This window comes from Populus trichocarpa, chromosome 12 (assembly GCF_000002775.5).
Source record: "Populus trichocarpa isolate Nisqually-1 chromosome 12, P.trichocarpa_v4.1, whole genome shotgun sequence".
Classification (NCBI taxonomy): domain Eukaryota; kingdom Viridiplantae; phylum Streptophyta; class Magnoliopsida; order Malpighiales; family Salicaceae; genus Populus; species Populus trichocarpa.
Window position 1 is genome coordinate 13,451,542 of NC_037296.2, and position 14,614 is coordinate 13,466,155.

The 14,614-nt window shown below is 32.9% G+C and overlaps 1 protein-coding gene across 28 annotated transcripts in view; it reads right to left on the minus strand.

The window, feature by feature from the left end:
• LOC18103868 (protein ROOT HAIR DEFECTIVE 3 homolog 2) overlaps positions 1-14,614 on the minus strand; it is a 207,976-nt gene that overhangs the window by 68,934 nt on the left and 124,428 nt on the right. For 14 of the 28 annotated variants that reach the window (XR_008056948.1, XR_008056947.1, XM_052445889.1 and 11 more), the window contains exon 18: positions 12,155-12,223. Coding sequence is in view for 26 of the 28 variants with exons in the window: in XM_052445889.1 (XP_052301849.1) it covers positions 12,155-12,223 (69 nt within the window). In the remaining 2 variants the exon portion in view is untranslated. Of the gene's footprint in view, positions 1-7,868; positions 8,157-8,434; positions 8,543-8,666; positions 8,838-8,933; positions 9,034-9,105; positions 9,375-9,476; positions 9,569-11,051; positions 11,218-11,433; positions 11,513-11,972; positions 12,065-12,154; positions 12,224-14,614 lie in introns of those variants that run through there. The other 14 variants (XM_052445911.1, XM_052445900.1, XM_052445906.1 and 11 more) reach the window with 13 other exon arrangements.

Sequence of the window (14,614 nt, forward strand, 5' to 3'; positions counted from 1 at the left end):
CTAAGAATAAGAATATGGATGTATGGTTATATCCTATTTTTAAATTTTATTTAATAATTTAAATTTTTGAATTAAATTAATTTTTTAATTTGATATCAAAATCTTGATGACTAAATAGTCATGAATTTAAATCTCATCACTCTTATTTATTTGATAAAAATCAAGTACAAAGTAATATGAATATGTACAAGTTATAGCTCGAAATGCTTTCACCTGAGGAGATGTCTTAGAAAATAATATAAATTATATTTTAGAACCTCACCTAATAGCTTAAGCTTTTGAGTTGAATTGATTTGATATGGAGATTAATTATTTTGTGTTTTAAATTATTTTGAATTTTAAAAAAAATTAATTTTTTTTAAATTTAAATTAATTATTTTAGTATTTTTAAATATTTTACTAATGTTAAAAGAATGGATAACATAGCATATCAAAGTTTAATGTCTTAACTCAGTATTCTTCTTTCATAAATTTTCAGGGTAAACTATAAATTATTCTCTCTAGTTTTGCAAAATGAGTTCCTGAAACTAATTAATTAGTCTTTATATTTTAAAATCAGCCTATAACTTGATTTGTTTCATCCATTTCATGTTTTTTCCAATTAATTTCATTTTATTTTAATTTTAAGTATTAATTTCAAAAGAAAAAAGAAAGATAATATGAAAAGACTATTGAAAAGAAAATATTTTTTGGAACAAAAAATATTAAATTAAATATGTTTAACACTGGTAAAAAAATTAATTAATTAATTTTCGAAATTAGAAAGACTATTCAATTTATTTTGAAAATATAAAAAAGAACCTAGGTAATTTATAATTTACTCTTCTTATCTCTAATGACTATCAAAGTACCACTAAACTTTGACTTACGTTACCAAACTCTCAACTGAGTCACAAATCCATAAATTAATCAATTTGATGCCAAATGTTTAAAACAGTTCTCAATCAGGTCTTTCTATTAATGTTCATCAATATTTTTTTCAAATTTTCTTTAATCCATGTAGTTTTAATTGTATAAATTATGCGTATAAGATTTATACTATTAAGAGAAATTGATTAAACGATACAATTGAGAAATGCAATAAAAATATTTAGATTAATTAAGTTGATAAAATCTATAAATTGAAAATGTAATTGAGAACAAGAAAATGGATGTACGATTAAATTGATGTTTTCTTTTATTATGTTTATTGGAAATTTGACATAGTTTTTTTTCATAAATATAATTTTTAGTTAGTTTTTTTGTGTTAAAAGGGTAACATAACATAGCCAAGTTTAATGTCTTAACTCAGTACTCTTCTTATATTAGACGTAAAAAATTTAGTGCTCCTAGTGTTACTTGTAATTGAGCCCATAATACTTGGGGTAAATTATTTATTTTTACTTGTAATTAAATCATAATAACCCTAAATAAAATAAATTAAAATAAATTATAAAATTTAATTCTAATAAACTCATTATTGAACGATGACATTGAAAAAAAATTCATCTAAAAAGAGAAACAATAAATCAACCTAAGTTTACACATATTAACTCGCAAAACTCATGATATAGATCATGAGAGTGAGGTAATTTCATAGAAAATAAATTAAGATAAATAGAAAAACATAATCCATAATCAACCCAATATTCAGGATGTTGAATGATGAAATTGAAAAAAAATATATCATTTAAAAATTACATAAAAAAAACTTGAGACAACTAAGTTAACTCGTTGAACCCATAGTGTAGGTCATAAGACTAATATAACCACCAAAAAAACAAACCACAACAAATTATAAAAGTTTAATCTCTAATAAACCAAGTGTTACATGATGAAGTTAGGGAAAAAATAGGTTTAGAAAAAAAAAAATTACATAACAAAACGGTTAGAACAAAATTGGAATGTTTAAGCTGGAATTTGACCAAAAAATCCAGAAGACCAAGATCCTAAGTGAGATGAAATTTATTCCGAGTTATTTTGTTTTTTTTTAACTAGTACAAGATATATCGAACATTCAAGATGAAACAAAACAAAATTGACAACCTTTACAAATAATGTAGATTTGTCAAACGCAACACTTTTTGGAAGAATATATGAAACATAATGAAATTGGAGTTCTCATAATTGTGAAAGTGTAAGTGTTAGCTACATCATTATAAAACCTGGACTACCTCGTGGGTTAACCGAGATCCTCGACTGATCTGGGTTAACCAAAAAAACCTCTAAGAAGTTTTCTCGATCAAACTTAAATGATTTGCTTGGTTGACTCGGAACCTAGGTGATCTGACCTAGTTGGCTCCAGGCCTAAACTATTCACCAAAAAAAACCCTAGAAAAATCATTCAATCAAACTCCAGTTATTCATTTGCTTGACCCAATATCCAGGTGACCTAATGAAACCTAGGTGAGACGTAATTTTTTTTTTTAAATGGCACCATTTTAAATTAGGAATAAAAAACTCCTCCATCTCAAAACAGGCAACCACCCCGTAGAACACCTAATCCCCTCTCCCTTTCAGCCCCAATCTTGCTTCTTCATTTTCTTTTTCCCTTATAATTGAGGGCCTTAACCTCATCAACACCTCTTTAAATATCTCTTCCTACTCATCTAGTTAATTTATCAGTGATGAGAAGTCTTGCCTCAGCCTTTCCCTCTCTCCCAACAGAGAAAACCAACAACAAGATCAACCGATGGCATTGATGTTGTCACACTCGAACATCGCGACGACTCATTAAAAATTTTCATGGAATTTATCAAATAAAAAACAAATATCTTACATCTTGTTATTTGGAGAATTTTCTAACTACATGGGAAAGGTATAAGCAGGGGCGGAGACAGGGGAAGGCTGGCAGGGGGCCCGCCCCTACAAGTAAATTTTTTTTCCAGTCTCCTTTAAGTTTATTCTTAGTATTTTTATAAGACACCACACAAACCACAGTATTTTGACCCCCTTTAATTTTATGTTTTGGTTCCGCCCCTGGGTATAAGGGTGTGTTTGGCAGCAAACACAATTTGTGCTGGATGGGCCTAAAGCCTAGACACGGCCTACTTTTTTTTATTCATCTTTTTTATTGTGCCCAGCTGTACGGGCTGGGCCAGACACAGCTCCCTTTTCTCTTTTTTTCTTTTTTTAACTCGGAAGCGTGCGTGAAGTGTTCACACACGCTTGCTACAAAAGGGGAGTAATTAAAATGCAGGGAGCGGCAAAATGCAGGTGCTGGATGAAGCACTCCTCGGACTCCCTCTCTGCTCCTCGTCTTCTCTTCTTGGTCTTTACGTCTTGCTTTCTCAAGACCCAGTCCTCTCCTCCCTTCCTCTCTCTTTTCGTTTTATTTTCTTTCTGGTTTTTATCCCTGTATCGTCTCTGTTTTTTTTTTCGTTCTCTCTCTCTCTCGGTCTCTTTCTCATGCGTTTTTTTTCTTTTCCTTTTTCCTCTGGTTGATGGGATTAACTAGGTGAGGGGAAGTTGAAGTCCCCTGTTCCTCTCGAGCCATCTCTGTTTTCGGTTCTGCCTCCCTTGTTCTCCTGGTCTCCTCTCGTCTGGTTCTCCCCCCTGCTTTGTATAGGCTGGACTTCTGGTGGTTCATCTGCCACCGTATCTTCCCTTTCAGGATGGGGATAAGCGTGGCTTGGGGTGTTGGTGTTCTGCCCGGACTCGGACACCAACAGTCCCGCCACGATTGGACTGTTGGTGGTGGATTTTGACCCGGACTCTGGCTGTGTATTTGGAGGGGCAGCACGATTCGCTTGGGACACTTGTTAGACCACATCGGTCCGCGTTTGCTACGTTTGAGCCGCCCGTCATGGGTGGCATTTTGAATTTTTTTCTCACAGGCAGCTTCCTCTGTTGGCAGAGGAAGAAGACGATGAATGGGAATGAAACGGCGCCGTTTCTAGGCTGGGCGGCTCTTTTTCCATTTGGTCCTCGAAGTTGACTTGTTTTAATTAAGCCCCTGGTCCAAATTGTAATTAGACCGCTGGATTTCGGCGCCTAGTCACTTTGGTCCCTGGAATTTAAACTATTGCAATTTTGACTCAAATTGACCTTGAACTTTGATATTTCTTCAATTAAACCCCTGATTGCATTAATTAACTAAATCAAAGTTTAATTATATCTCCAAACTTATCAATTTTTTCAATTTCTATCAAAATTGACTTCCAAACTTAATCCCATTCTGATTAGTCCTTAAAACTTTTAATTTGTGTTGACTTGAACCAAACTTCAAATTATTCTTCATTCATTTTTAATTTTTTAGTGAATTTATGTTGTTAAAAATTGAATTATGACAAATATCTTTACAAATATATCATCCATTGGTATGAGGGGTTTAAAAATTGGTGGTTGGGTCGGGTTTGTAGTACCCAGTCTTTTAGTTATGGTCTCATGGTTGCGGAAAAGTGAAAGAGAACACAAGGAGAAAATATTAGTTATGTTATGCTTTCACCATTTATCTCTTGCAAAATTCAGGTAATTTATTGAACATTGCTTTATTATAATCGATCATGCGTACTGATTCTCTGAAATTTTCATTGTTGAAGCAATTATCATGGTGTTTTTAAAACCTCTTAGAGTTTGTAACTATTGGGAATTTGTTTTAATTAAAAAAATTATGGGTGAATGAGAAATTAATCTCAAATAACTATTTTTACATTGTATTGTTTTGGCTAACCTAATTCTTTTACATTTTGTTTAGGATCTTTTTTTCTAAAGTTCGATTCATTTCTTTTTATTCATCTAAGTGATTCTTGACTTTGACTGCCACTTGTTTTGAAATATTATTCACTATTTCCATCATAATATGATTAAAATCAAAGATTATTTCATCATTTCGTTTCTTTATTTTGACATTCAATTTTGAATTAACATCTTCTAATTCCTTAATCATTCCTTTATAAGATTTCTTATTTAAGTTTTGAAATTTTCCTACTTCGTGTTCTAGACTTCTTTCACCATTATCTCTCTCTCAAATTTTTGGCTCTATAGTGTCATGGTAGATCTCTCATTCATTACCACAATCCCTTTATGATGATATTTAATTAATCATTTTCATATTTTGTTTGTCTTTCTTTAATTTCTTCGAAAAGAAGCCTATGTTTTTCTTCAATTATTTTGTTAGCTTCTTCCATCATTTGTTCAAAGAGTGTATATCTCTCTTCTACACTCAAAAACCTGAGTTTCTCTTTTTTATTTTCTACTGCTACCCTTGAAATGATTGATTCTATATTTCATTTTCAACAAGAACATCCACCAAATATTTTCTTTCTTCTGGATTTTCTAGTAATTTTGATCTTCTTAGTGCTATAGTTTTAAAGAAACAAATATGAGACTCCCACTGTAGTCACCAATTATTTCAGGCTCTTTCATGCTTGTTTGAATTAAGAGAACTTTGAATTTCAAAACTATATGCTAAATTTAATGTTAACAATCTGAACTTCAAATACTGTTTTTATAACTTAACACTTGTAGTTCCAGACATATAATAATATTTTAAAATTTTTGTGATATTTTAATATGTAGGGTTCAAATTTATTGGCAAACCTAAGTTTCCATACCAATTATTGAAAATTAAACACACAAATATTTGAACTTTTCAAGTAATCAAACACTTGTAAAAATTATGAATGCATTTGCTTTTATATTTATAGAAAAATTACAAACTCTAACTTCCATAATCCAGTAAAAATTCTAACTAACTAAGCCAACAAGGAGAGCTAATTAGTCTAACACAAATCTTTTTTATATAAAGAATTTCATACTGACACTAAAATTTACTAGTCTAACATAAATATTTTTTTAATAGAGAATTTTTATTTACACTAAGATTTTATTTAACAGTTATTATAAGAGAGAATTAGTACTAAAAGAACTATCCTTTACCTTATTATATTATAGATTCTTTCCACCATTTTGTATAATTATGAGCATCGGGCTTAGCAATCTCAGCCCATATCTGTAGAATTATTTACCAGAGGAATCAATTTGAGTTTTATGGTTGGTTGGTTCAATTGAAAATTCAATGCCTCGATTCTCCATATAAGCAGTGGATTTGATCAAGTTATGCATTGGCTTAATGAATGACAAAAACCTAGAGATCCCAAAGATTCATATTTGTAAAAATCAAATTATGGATCAATTAAACGTATATAAAATGATACCTCATTTATTATTATTATTATTATTATTTTTAATTCATAGTTATTTAATTTGGTACCGTAACCTCATTAATCAAATTTTCAAAAATTCAAATCCTTTAACGACCATATTATTTAATAAAGTTTTGCTAGGTGGGCGTAAACAAATTCAAGTTTTTATTTTAAATGTTGAGAGAAATGAGATCATCCAATTAAAATCTAAAACAACATTAAAATCAGATAAAATTCACTTGCTCATGAACTAAGATGCATAAAAAGAATATATTCAAATAAATTGAAATTAATGATGAACAAACAAAACTCACATGTTTATCATTACAATGTCAGCAATTGCCAAAGCAAATAGAGCACTTTGCTTTTCGAATGTTGCGCCGTCATGAGAACATCATAATTTTTTCTCTTCTTTTCAAATCGCAGTGTAAGTATAATATATGAAATTAATTTCACACTTATCATTCATTTCAAATAATATTGTTGATATAAACAGAAGTTAAAGAATGATTTCATTGAATTTTAATTTAAACATTAATTATTACAATTGAAACTCTACTTAAATTAACGCTTGTGAAAGGCAATTGTGAAAGGCTCGATACCAGTACCCTTCGCCATCCAAATGCCTTGGGTTGTTTGACTCCTGGAAATATATGTAAGCTAGATTATCTTTCATGGCAGGGTGCAAAACTAGTAAATCAATAGACGAATCCTCCTTTCTAAAACAAATTAAAGAACACCGAACCTTCCTTCTTCTGCATCCATCAAGCCTCTGCGTTTTTTTCCATTGGGTTATTTTCCTTGGATAAGGCTTATGTGGGTTCTAGCAAATGGGCTGACATTATCATATGCGTATTTTGCAAAGATGGATACGTGTAGAAAATATGCTTTTATCTACTTTAAATATGGAAAAAGCCAATGGTGTTTAACTACTTTGAATATGATGAGGTAGGGCAATGTTCTAATGATTGTGGGAGATAAAAATTAGTAAAAATGATTAAAGAGTAGCATGTGTAAGAACCCTTTGAAGACAAGGCCGAGCTATACAAAACTGATAGAGATAATAATAAAAAAAGATATTTATAAGTATGATAATGATAATAATAATGAGAAACATTCCTTCATTATTATATTACTAACATTAAAACTGATAGAGATAATAAAAAAAAAGATATTTACAAGTTCAAATCATTAGTATATGCACTATAAATAATAATATGTTTGATTTGATTAGAGATAACTGTGAAAATATTATTGGTAAATATATTGTTGATATGTTAAATTATCATTAGAAATCATATAAAATTATGCATCCTTTTCCGTTAGAAAATATAATCATGAGATTTATTGGCCCTTTTTAGATGATTTTGACCGATCAAGGTCTAAAATACTCTGAAAAATAGCTGTAGATGGAAGCCAAGTAACCTTCGAAATTGTTCGTTCTTTCTGATGATCATGGATTTATTGGCCTTTTTTTTTTCTTTTTAATTAGTTTTCCTAACTTGGGAGAAAGGATTAATGTTGATAAACGATACCATGCATAAAGGAGATTAGGTCGACACATGTCCAAACAGTATGGCTCCATTAATTAATGTCTCAAAAGCTAACACTTTATGGTACTTTGTAGCAGTCCGTGCACCAACTTCTGCTTGCCTTTTGAGGACAAGTTCACATGCATCTTTACCGAAAGTTAGAGATTAATTATTTACCGAAAATATCATATTAAAGATTACTCGATTACTATTTGTAGAAACTGATGATATTATTACTAGTACGGCTTATCAAATTACAAACAAACTTCTTTCATCAGATTCACCATAACATGTTGCTTGGATCGTTGAACACACAATTAATATAAACTGTCCAAGCGTGGATTTGTCATTATTACTGCTGTCACAGCCACCACGATCTCAAGAAGATCGCAACCGCTGTATTTACCACTGCAGCAGGCCCGGCCACCACAGCCCCCACCCCCGCAGCCGCAGCCGCAGCAGCAACAGCAGCATAGCTTCGAGTTCTCCTGCGACCATCCTGAAGGAAACACCAAGTATTACCTTTCGAGTGATGCATAAATTTCTAGTCATAAAAACTTTAATCGGCTTAAAGTATTTTCTTGGTTTTAGTGCTTAAGTTTAGAAGTATAGGAACTTCAATTGGTATATAAATTGAAGATGGCATATGATAAACCGAGAATGTTCTAATAAATTGAGTTTAAAGTTTTTGTTTTTAGTAAAAAATACATTCAAACAGATATTGTGAATGCAATCAAATTACCAAATGAACATGTAATGTGCCAGAGTAAAATATACCTGAAGGGATCTAGCTCCGGTCACCATAGGCTCTATCTCTTTTATGAAATTCATCCACAATGATTTGCAGTCCTCTGGTTTAAGTAGAGTGGTAGCTTCTGGAGAAACCTGCTCATATTTGATTATTATGTGAAACCAGTTTGACACAGAGACGTGTAAAACTAAATGCATTACATTTGCATACCAATAAGCGTGCATAAATATAACTTAACACGCATTCACCAACTGTTACCTCTTCCCATGTGTCCAAGGCAAGGGGGTCCAGTGTAGCTCCCATGAACATATTTGGCAAAGATTGATCAGGAACAGTTTTATCCATAAGAGAGGAATAGAGTACATTCTCAATCTGATCAGGCATTCCATCAAAGCGGATGGCCGCAATGATTGATAGTATTCTCAAAGACTATAACAAAATAATTGGGAGACATTCAGAGGTAACTCAAAGTTTAACCATAAGCATCCCAGCAGCCATTAGTTAACAAAATGTAGGCAATATTACCGCAGAGAGAGCGTCCCTTTCAATTTTATCGAGGTTTCTTTCCGTAGTCAAATTATACCATGAAATTGAGTTTTCATCATGATTGAAATCCTTTGAAAACCTGGAATAAGCTCAAAAGATTTAATAAAAAAATAAAATTGAAATAAAAGACAGCTACAATGAAGTAATGTACCTATCCTTCATGCGCATCAGAACTCCCCCTGCATCTGCTGCTTCTCTTGCCTTCATCTCCAATAAATTTCTGGCATGCTCCCTCAAATGTTGCGATCTAGTGTCGATTTCAGAACTGTTCAAATTGAAACTAACAGCAGCATCTGAAAACTCTGATACAGCAGCCTCAGTGTTGCCCTCAAAAAGATTTCTTATTGATGCCCATGTATCTCTTTCACCAGATTCCAATAAAGATTCTACTCTTTTGGCAAGCGCATGCGTTATTTGTTTCTATGCAGGAGTAACATAACAAGATTTGATAATTTGATTAAGTAGAGTGACATACATAGAACCAAGAACGCTAACGGATTGTGATATCAGTGAAGGAAATACCTCGTACTTTGCCATCATTTCTGACAACATATCACAAATAAGTTTTTCGCGGAATTTTGAAGCATTCCACTCACTCTGTTGAATGGCAGCATCTGAAAGAGCACAATATTGAAGGTAACTTGTCAAATCTATGAAACTGAGTTAGTAGATGAAAGATGCTCACCAATCATATGAACACAATTTTAATCATAAAAGGATGAGATATAATAGCAACATCTTAAAAAGTTTTAGTCACTGTGTTACATTTTGTCCACTAAGTTATTTTTTATTCTGTTTATCTCAGCCAATCGCTTTGTTCAATGAAGTATCCATTAAACTAGCATTAATCTTCTTGATGCAGCCGGGTTATACAAACCGAAAGTTCTGAGCATTCAAGTGAAGGTTCTGAGCATTCAAGTGAGGACTTGACACTGCTAGATGAAGATCTAACATAGTCACTATGTAGATGGCTTAACATAAGAGAAAAAACCTAGTTATGGTAGACTAGGTTACCATCTTAAAACTGAGATAACAGAATATTTGACTATTGAATCGAGCTTAAGTTTTTTTAGGAGATTCTATAGACAGTATTTCTACAGAAAGCTACTCTACCGCTTATTGAATCGTTGAATTTTTTAGAATTAGGCTCATAAATTACTACTTGGAACAATTTTGATTTTTTCCCCGGATTTTCTAGATTTATCGTTATTATTTTGGATTTTGTTTTAGTTTTCCTAATGTTTTCTGACAATAGATTGTTTCCTGGTAGATATAGGTTTTCCTAGCTTATACTAAGGACTTGTAAATTTATTGAGAAAGCAGCTAATTTTTAAAGAATAAAATTGTGAAATTAGGATTTATATTTGCGACCCTTTTTGCTCATTAAGATTTTTATGTTTTCTGTGCTATTATTGTTCTATTAACTTTCGCCTGCATCACTTTTAGAGTGAAAATTGTAACAACTTGAGATTTGCACGAGTATAAAATGCAAGTGGTCAACTAAGAAGAGGAGGTGGAGGAACACATCCTGAGAATGTTGACTACCTGTATACCTTCATTGATTCTAGTGATAGAGCGGATACAAGATTTTATATCGTTGTATCATGAGAGAATAAAACAAATATTCATGGCTCTTTTGGGAGTTTGATAACTCATGCATATCAGTTAGATATGAAGTTTTTCTTCTGGTTTAAACTATCTCTGCAGTCATATTACTTGCCCATTGAGTGCCGCTAGTTTCCATTACAGGAGCATGCCGAGGAGAAACATAAAAGTTCACAATTCATCAAACAGAAGGCTAAATAGCAGTATCTAAGAAATTTAATCAGACCCTCGAGACAAATGAAAGATTGACAGTTTAACACAGTCAAATGTGTTGATGGTAAAAATACTTGATAACAATAGCATCCAGAGGGTACCTCAACATTATAATCAAGAAAAGAATATAATGATAAAACAATTGAAAGAGGAGTTGCTTTAGTAACTATGAAGTCCGAAAAGAATCCTTTATATAGTTTTATGCATATAAGAAAACTGTATTGGATTTTTAAAAAAGCAAATAAAAAATAATATGTTCAGTGTTTGGAGTCTAAATACCTTCACATCCTTGATCAAACTCGACCATGCAAGATTGGGAATAGAGATGAATATCACCAACATACTCTTGTCCTTCATTCTGTGACTGTTGCAGCCTAGTTTTAAAATTTTTAACCGTGTTCGAATACAAATGCATCAACATGGTATCATAGGCATCGCGTACCTCCTACATAATATATTGGCACATTTGAGTTGATCAGTATAAGAAACATATAAATACAAAAACACCCGCGCAAAAAAAGAAAAAAAGCAAGTCAAATCTACAAATTTAAATGTAATCACGTTTGGAAAAAAAAAAAAAAAAGCTAAAAAATCAACACATTTGACACAACCAGGGAGCTTAAGAACTTAAAAGGAGGAAATATACATGCTAAGGCCTTACCATCAACGCATTTGACAACAACTGTCGCCGTTTTTCATTTCGTACTTCTTGATCAAAATACTCTACCTCCCTGTCATATCTATTGGGAAAAAAAATGCAAAATAAGAGATTCCAAATCAAGTTGAACAAGAAGTAATGGATAATTTAATTAATAGGAATCATTTACTTCACGAAACAAAGTATAACTATAAATTGATCATAATTCAAAGTTTCCAGTCTTCGTTTTGAGACAGACAAGCATTAGTTAACGGATCAACTGACGGAAGAAGTATTAAAATTGAAGAATCTTGGAACAAAAGTGATGATGTGTGTCCATTTATATGCGCAGCATGGTAGGGCCATTAGGAGATAGTATCCTACATGGTTTTCAGTGAGTTTTGTTCTTTGAAAGGCACCTCAAAACGAAAGTGATGTTCTTGGTGTCATATAAACAACCAAGGCTCTCGTATCCTAACCAATGTGGGATAATGACATCATAAAAAACACAACACAACGTGAACACGTCATCATATAGAATTTACACCATGATGTATACTTACTCTGAAAGATAGGTTTCCAAAATAGAACTGACAGCTCCTCCAAACCCTGATACTGGACCAGCTTGAACAGCTTCCTTCATTTCCAACCAATCCTGTAAGAAATAAATTTAGTACTAACTGATATTAAATGAAGTCGGTGAACTTTAAAAGAAAGAAATTAGAAAATAAATTCAATAAAGTACCTCGTCGGTTGTAAAGCATTTGAGCTTCTCACCAGCAATCTCTTCACATCGAACAGTGGCAACCATGACCTGATAAACAAGATGAGAAGTATATTTAAATATGAAACCTGATGGTTTATATTTACACAGGAATATGGCGTTTAAGAAACCTTGACAGCAGGAAGATCTAAATCCCTGTTGTCTTTTATTATTTTCCAAATCTCTTCTGCACGAAGAGGAAATCCTGAAGCAGGTTCAACTTCCTCCCTGTCACCAACAAGACCTCCTGGATAAATGGAATGGACAAACCGCTGCCTCAGTTGGGCAACCTGTAAATGTCAATGCTATCAGAAAAATGGAGTTACGAATTACAGATACTGGATTTCTCACTTGATAATTGCTGTCCTAATTGCTCCCACATGCACAGATCCATAAAATTATCTTATCACAGGATGTAATGCTCATTTTTTCATTCTTACATGATACACTCCTAATGACTATTAAACACTCTCCAGTCAAAGCTAAGCACCAATGTGCGATGCATGATTAACAAGTTTAACGTGCATAAAAAATAATTATTGGTTAATTATGGACTCCAGAGTTAACTTCTACACTAACCACATGAATTGAAGACGTATTCTCGGAAACGAAACACAGACTGTCACTCCCACCAAACATTTCCTAAGAGACTTGAATGCATTGATGTAGGGTATTTAAGAATATTTGCCCCATAAAGGGTTTTTGGTAAGCTTGGGTTGGAGAATTAGGTTCAGGGTTTGGCATTTATGCAGACTTGGAATTATTTTGTTACCAGTGTGTCTAGAAGAATTTGGAGGTAAAATCAAAGCTGAGACTAGTGCCTAGCGAGAAGAAGGAATAGAGAGTAAGAGAAAGAGAAATCATAGGCACCAGGCTTTCAAAGTAACATAACTCTCAATTTTATTTTGTAATTCAACTCTAATACAGGAATATGCTGCTGTTCTGTCCCTTGGTACAAAGGCCAATGATTGTGAATTCCAATTATTTGGTAAGCATATGCAAAGCTACAAATCATTCCAGACATCAATTCTAGAAAACACGCAGCAGCACAATCTAGAAGAACTCAGGACAAAAGTTTTGAGGATTGACAAACTGCTTTCTTAGTGGAAAAGCTACCTGCTCTTTAAATTTCTCCTTTTGGAATTCATAGTAAGGCAAAGCAGTGATCTCCACCTTCATATCAATAATTAGAAGCATATTAAGTTCATGAAACTTGAACAAAAAGGCAACATATGAAGCATATATGCCAATGGAATCAGGAAGGAGATGGAGGTGATTTTTCATACATTAAAAAACTCTCTGAGAGGAGCACTACTGAGAGTCTCAGGCTCAGCAACTGCAGCCCAAATCTGCAGAAATTATGACCTCAGAAAATGCTGGAGAATAAGAAGAGAAATAATTGATCCAAAAAGAGAAATGCATAAACAGAGAATAAGAAGTATGAACAAAAGTACCTTCTCAATATCTTCTAAGAGAGCAGTCTTTAAATATTCAAGTGGAGTCTACACAGACAATCAGAAAAGGGACAGAGATTCAGCGTTGAAGATGCATTCAAAGAATGGAGCGCAAGGTGCATGGAATCTTGTCTCAGGAAACTTATGGGCACAAGTCCATACCTTTGAGTGATCACGTAGAACGAACAGTAGTGTTTTTTTGCGGGGCTTGAATAAACGCTTCATGACCTGAATACAAGAAATAATAGATTATCACATATCAGCATCAAATTATGTTGGGTGAAATACTCAATATTACACACTGAGCTAAATGAATGCAGCTAATAAACAGTTTTGATAAAATGGGGTAAGTTTGATGTGAATATGGAATCAGAGGCTCAGGCTTACCTAAGGTTAAGAAAAACACAGTTAACAAATCAAATGCAATTAAATGTGAGACAGTTCAAACTTGACTATCTAAAGAAGTTTGGAAATTGGTCACTTAAGTTAATGCAAATTGCTTTCAAGTACCTGGAAAACTGTTTTTAAAAGGGGTCTGCTGGCTGCATTTTCCAGACCAATGTCTTTGTACCACCTGCATATGATACTCAACACAAAATCATTCGACAGAAAAAATTACTGGGCTGCCTACCGACTATGGAAGGCTACATCATGAGTTTTTTCTTTTCTTTTTTAATTTCGGCTAGACAGAGTCATACCCAGTTGTGGACATTTATCAAACTTCCCAGGCAGAAAAGGCATTCAAATATTATAATGATGAACATACAAAACTCACATGTTTATCAAAACAACGTCAGCGATTGCCAAGGCAAATAGGGTGCTTTGTTTCTCAAACGCTGTGTCATCCTGAAAAAAGAACACATTCGCAGTGCCAAACTTGTATAAGCATCACACTCGCAGATTGAAGCCATGAAGTAATGCAACCAAAAATAATGAAACCATTCAGTAATCAACGATTTGTATGTCACAGAAGTTGAAAAGAATACAA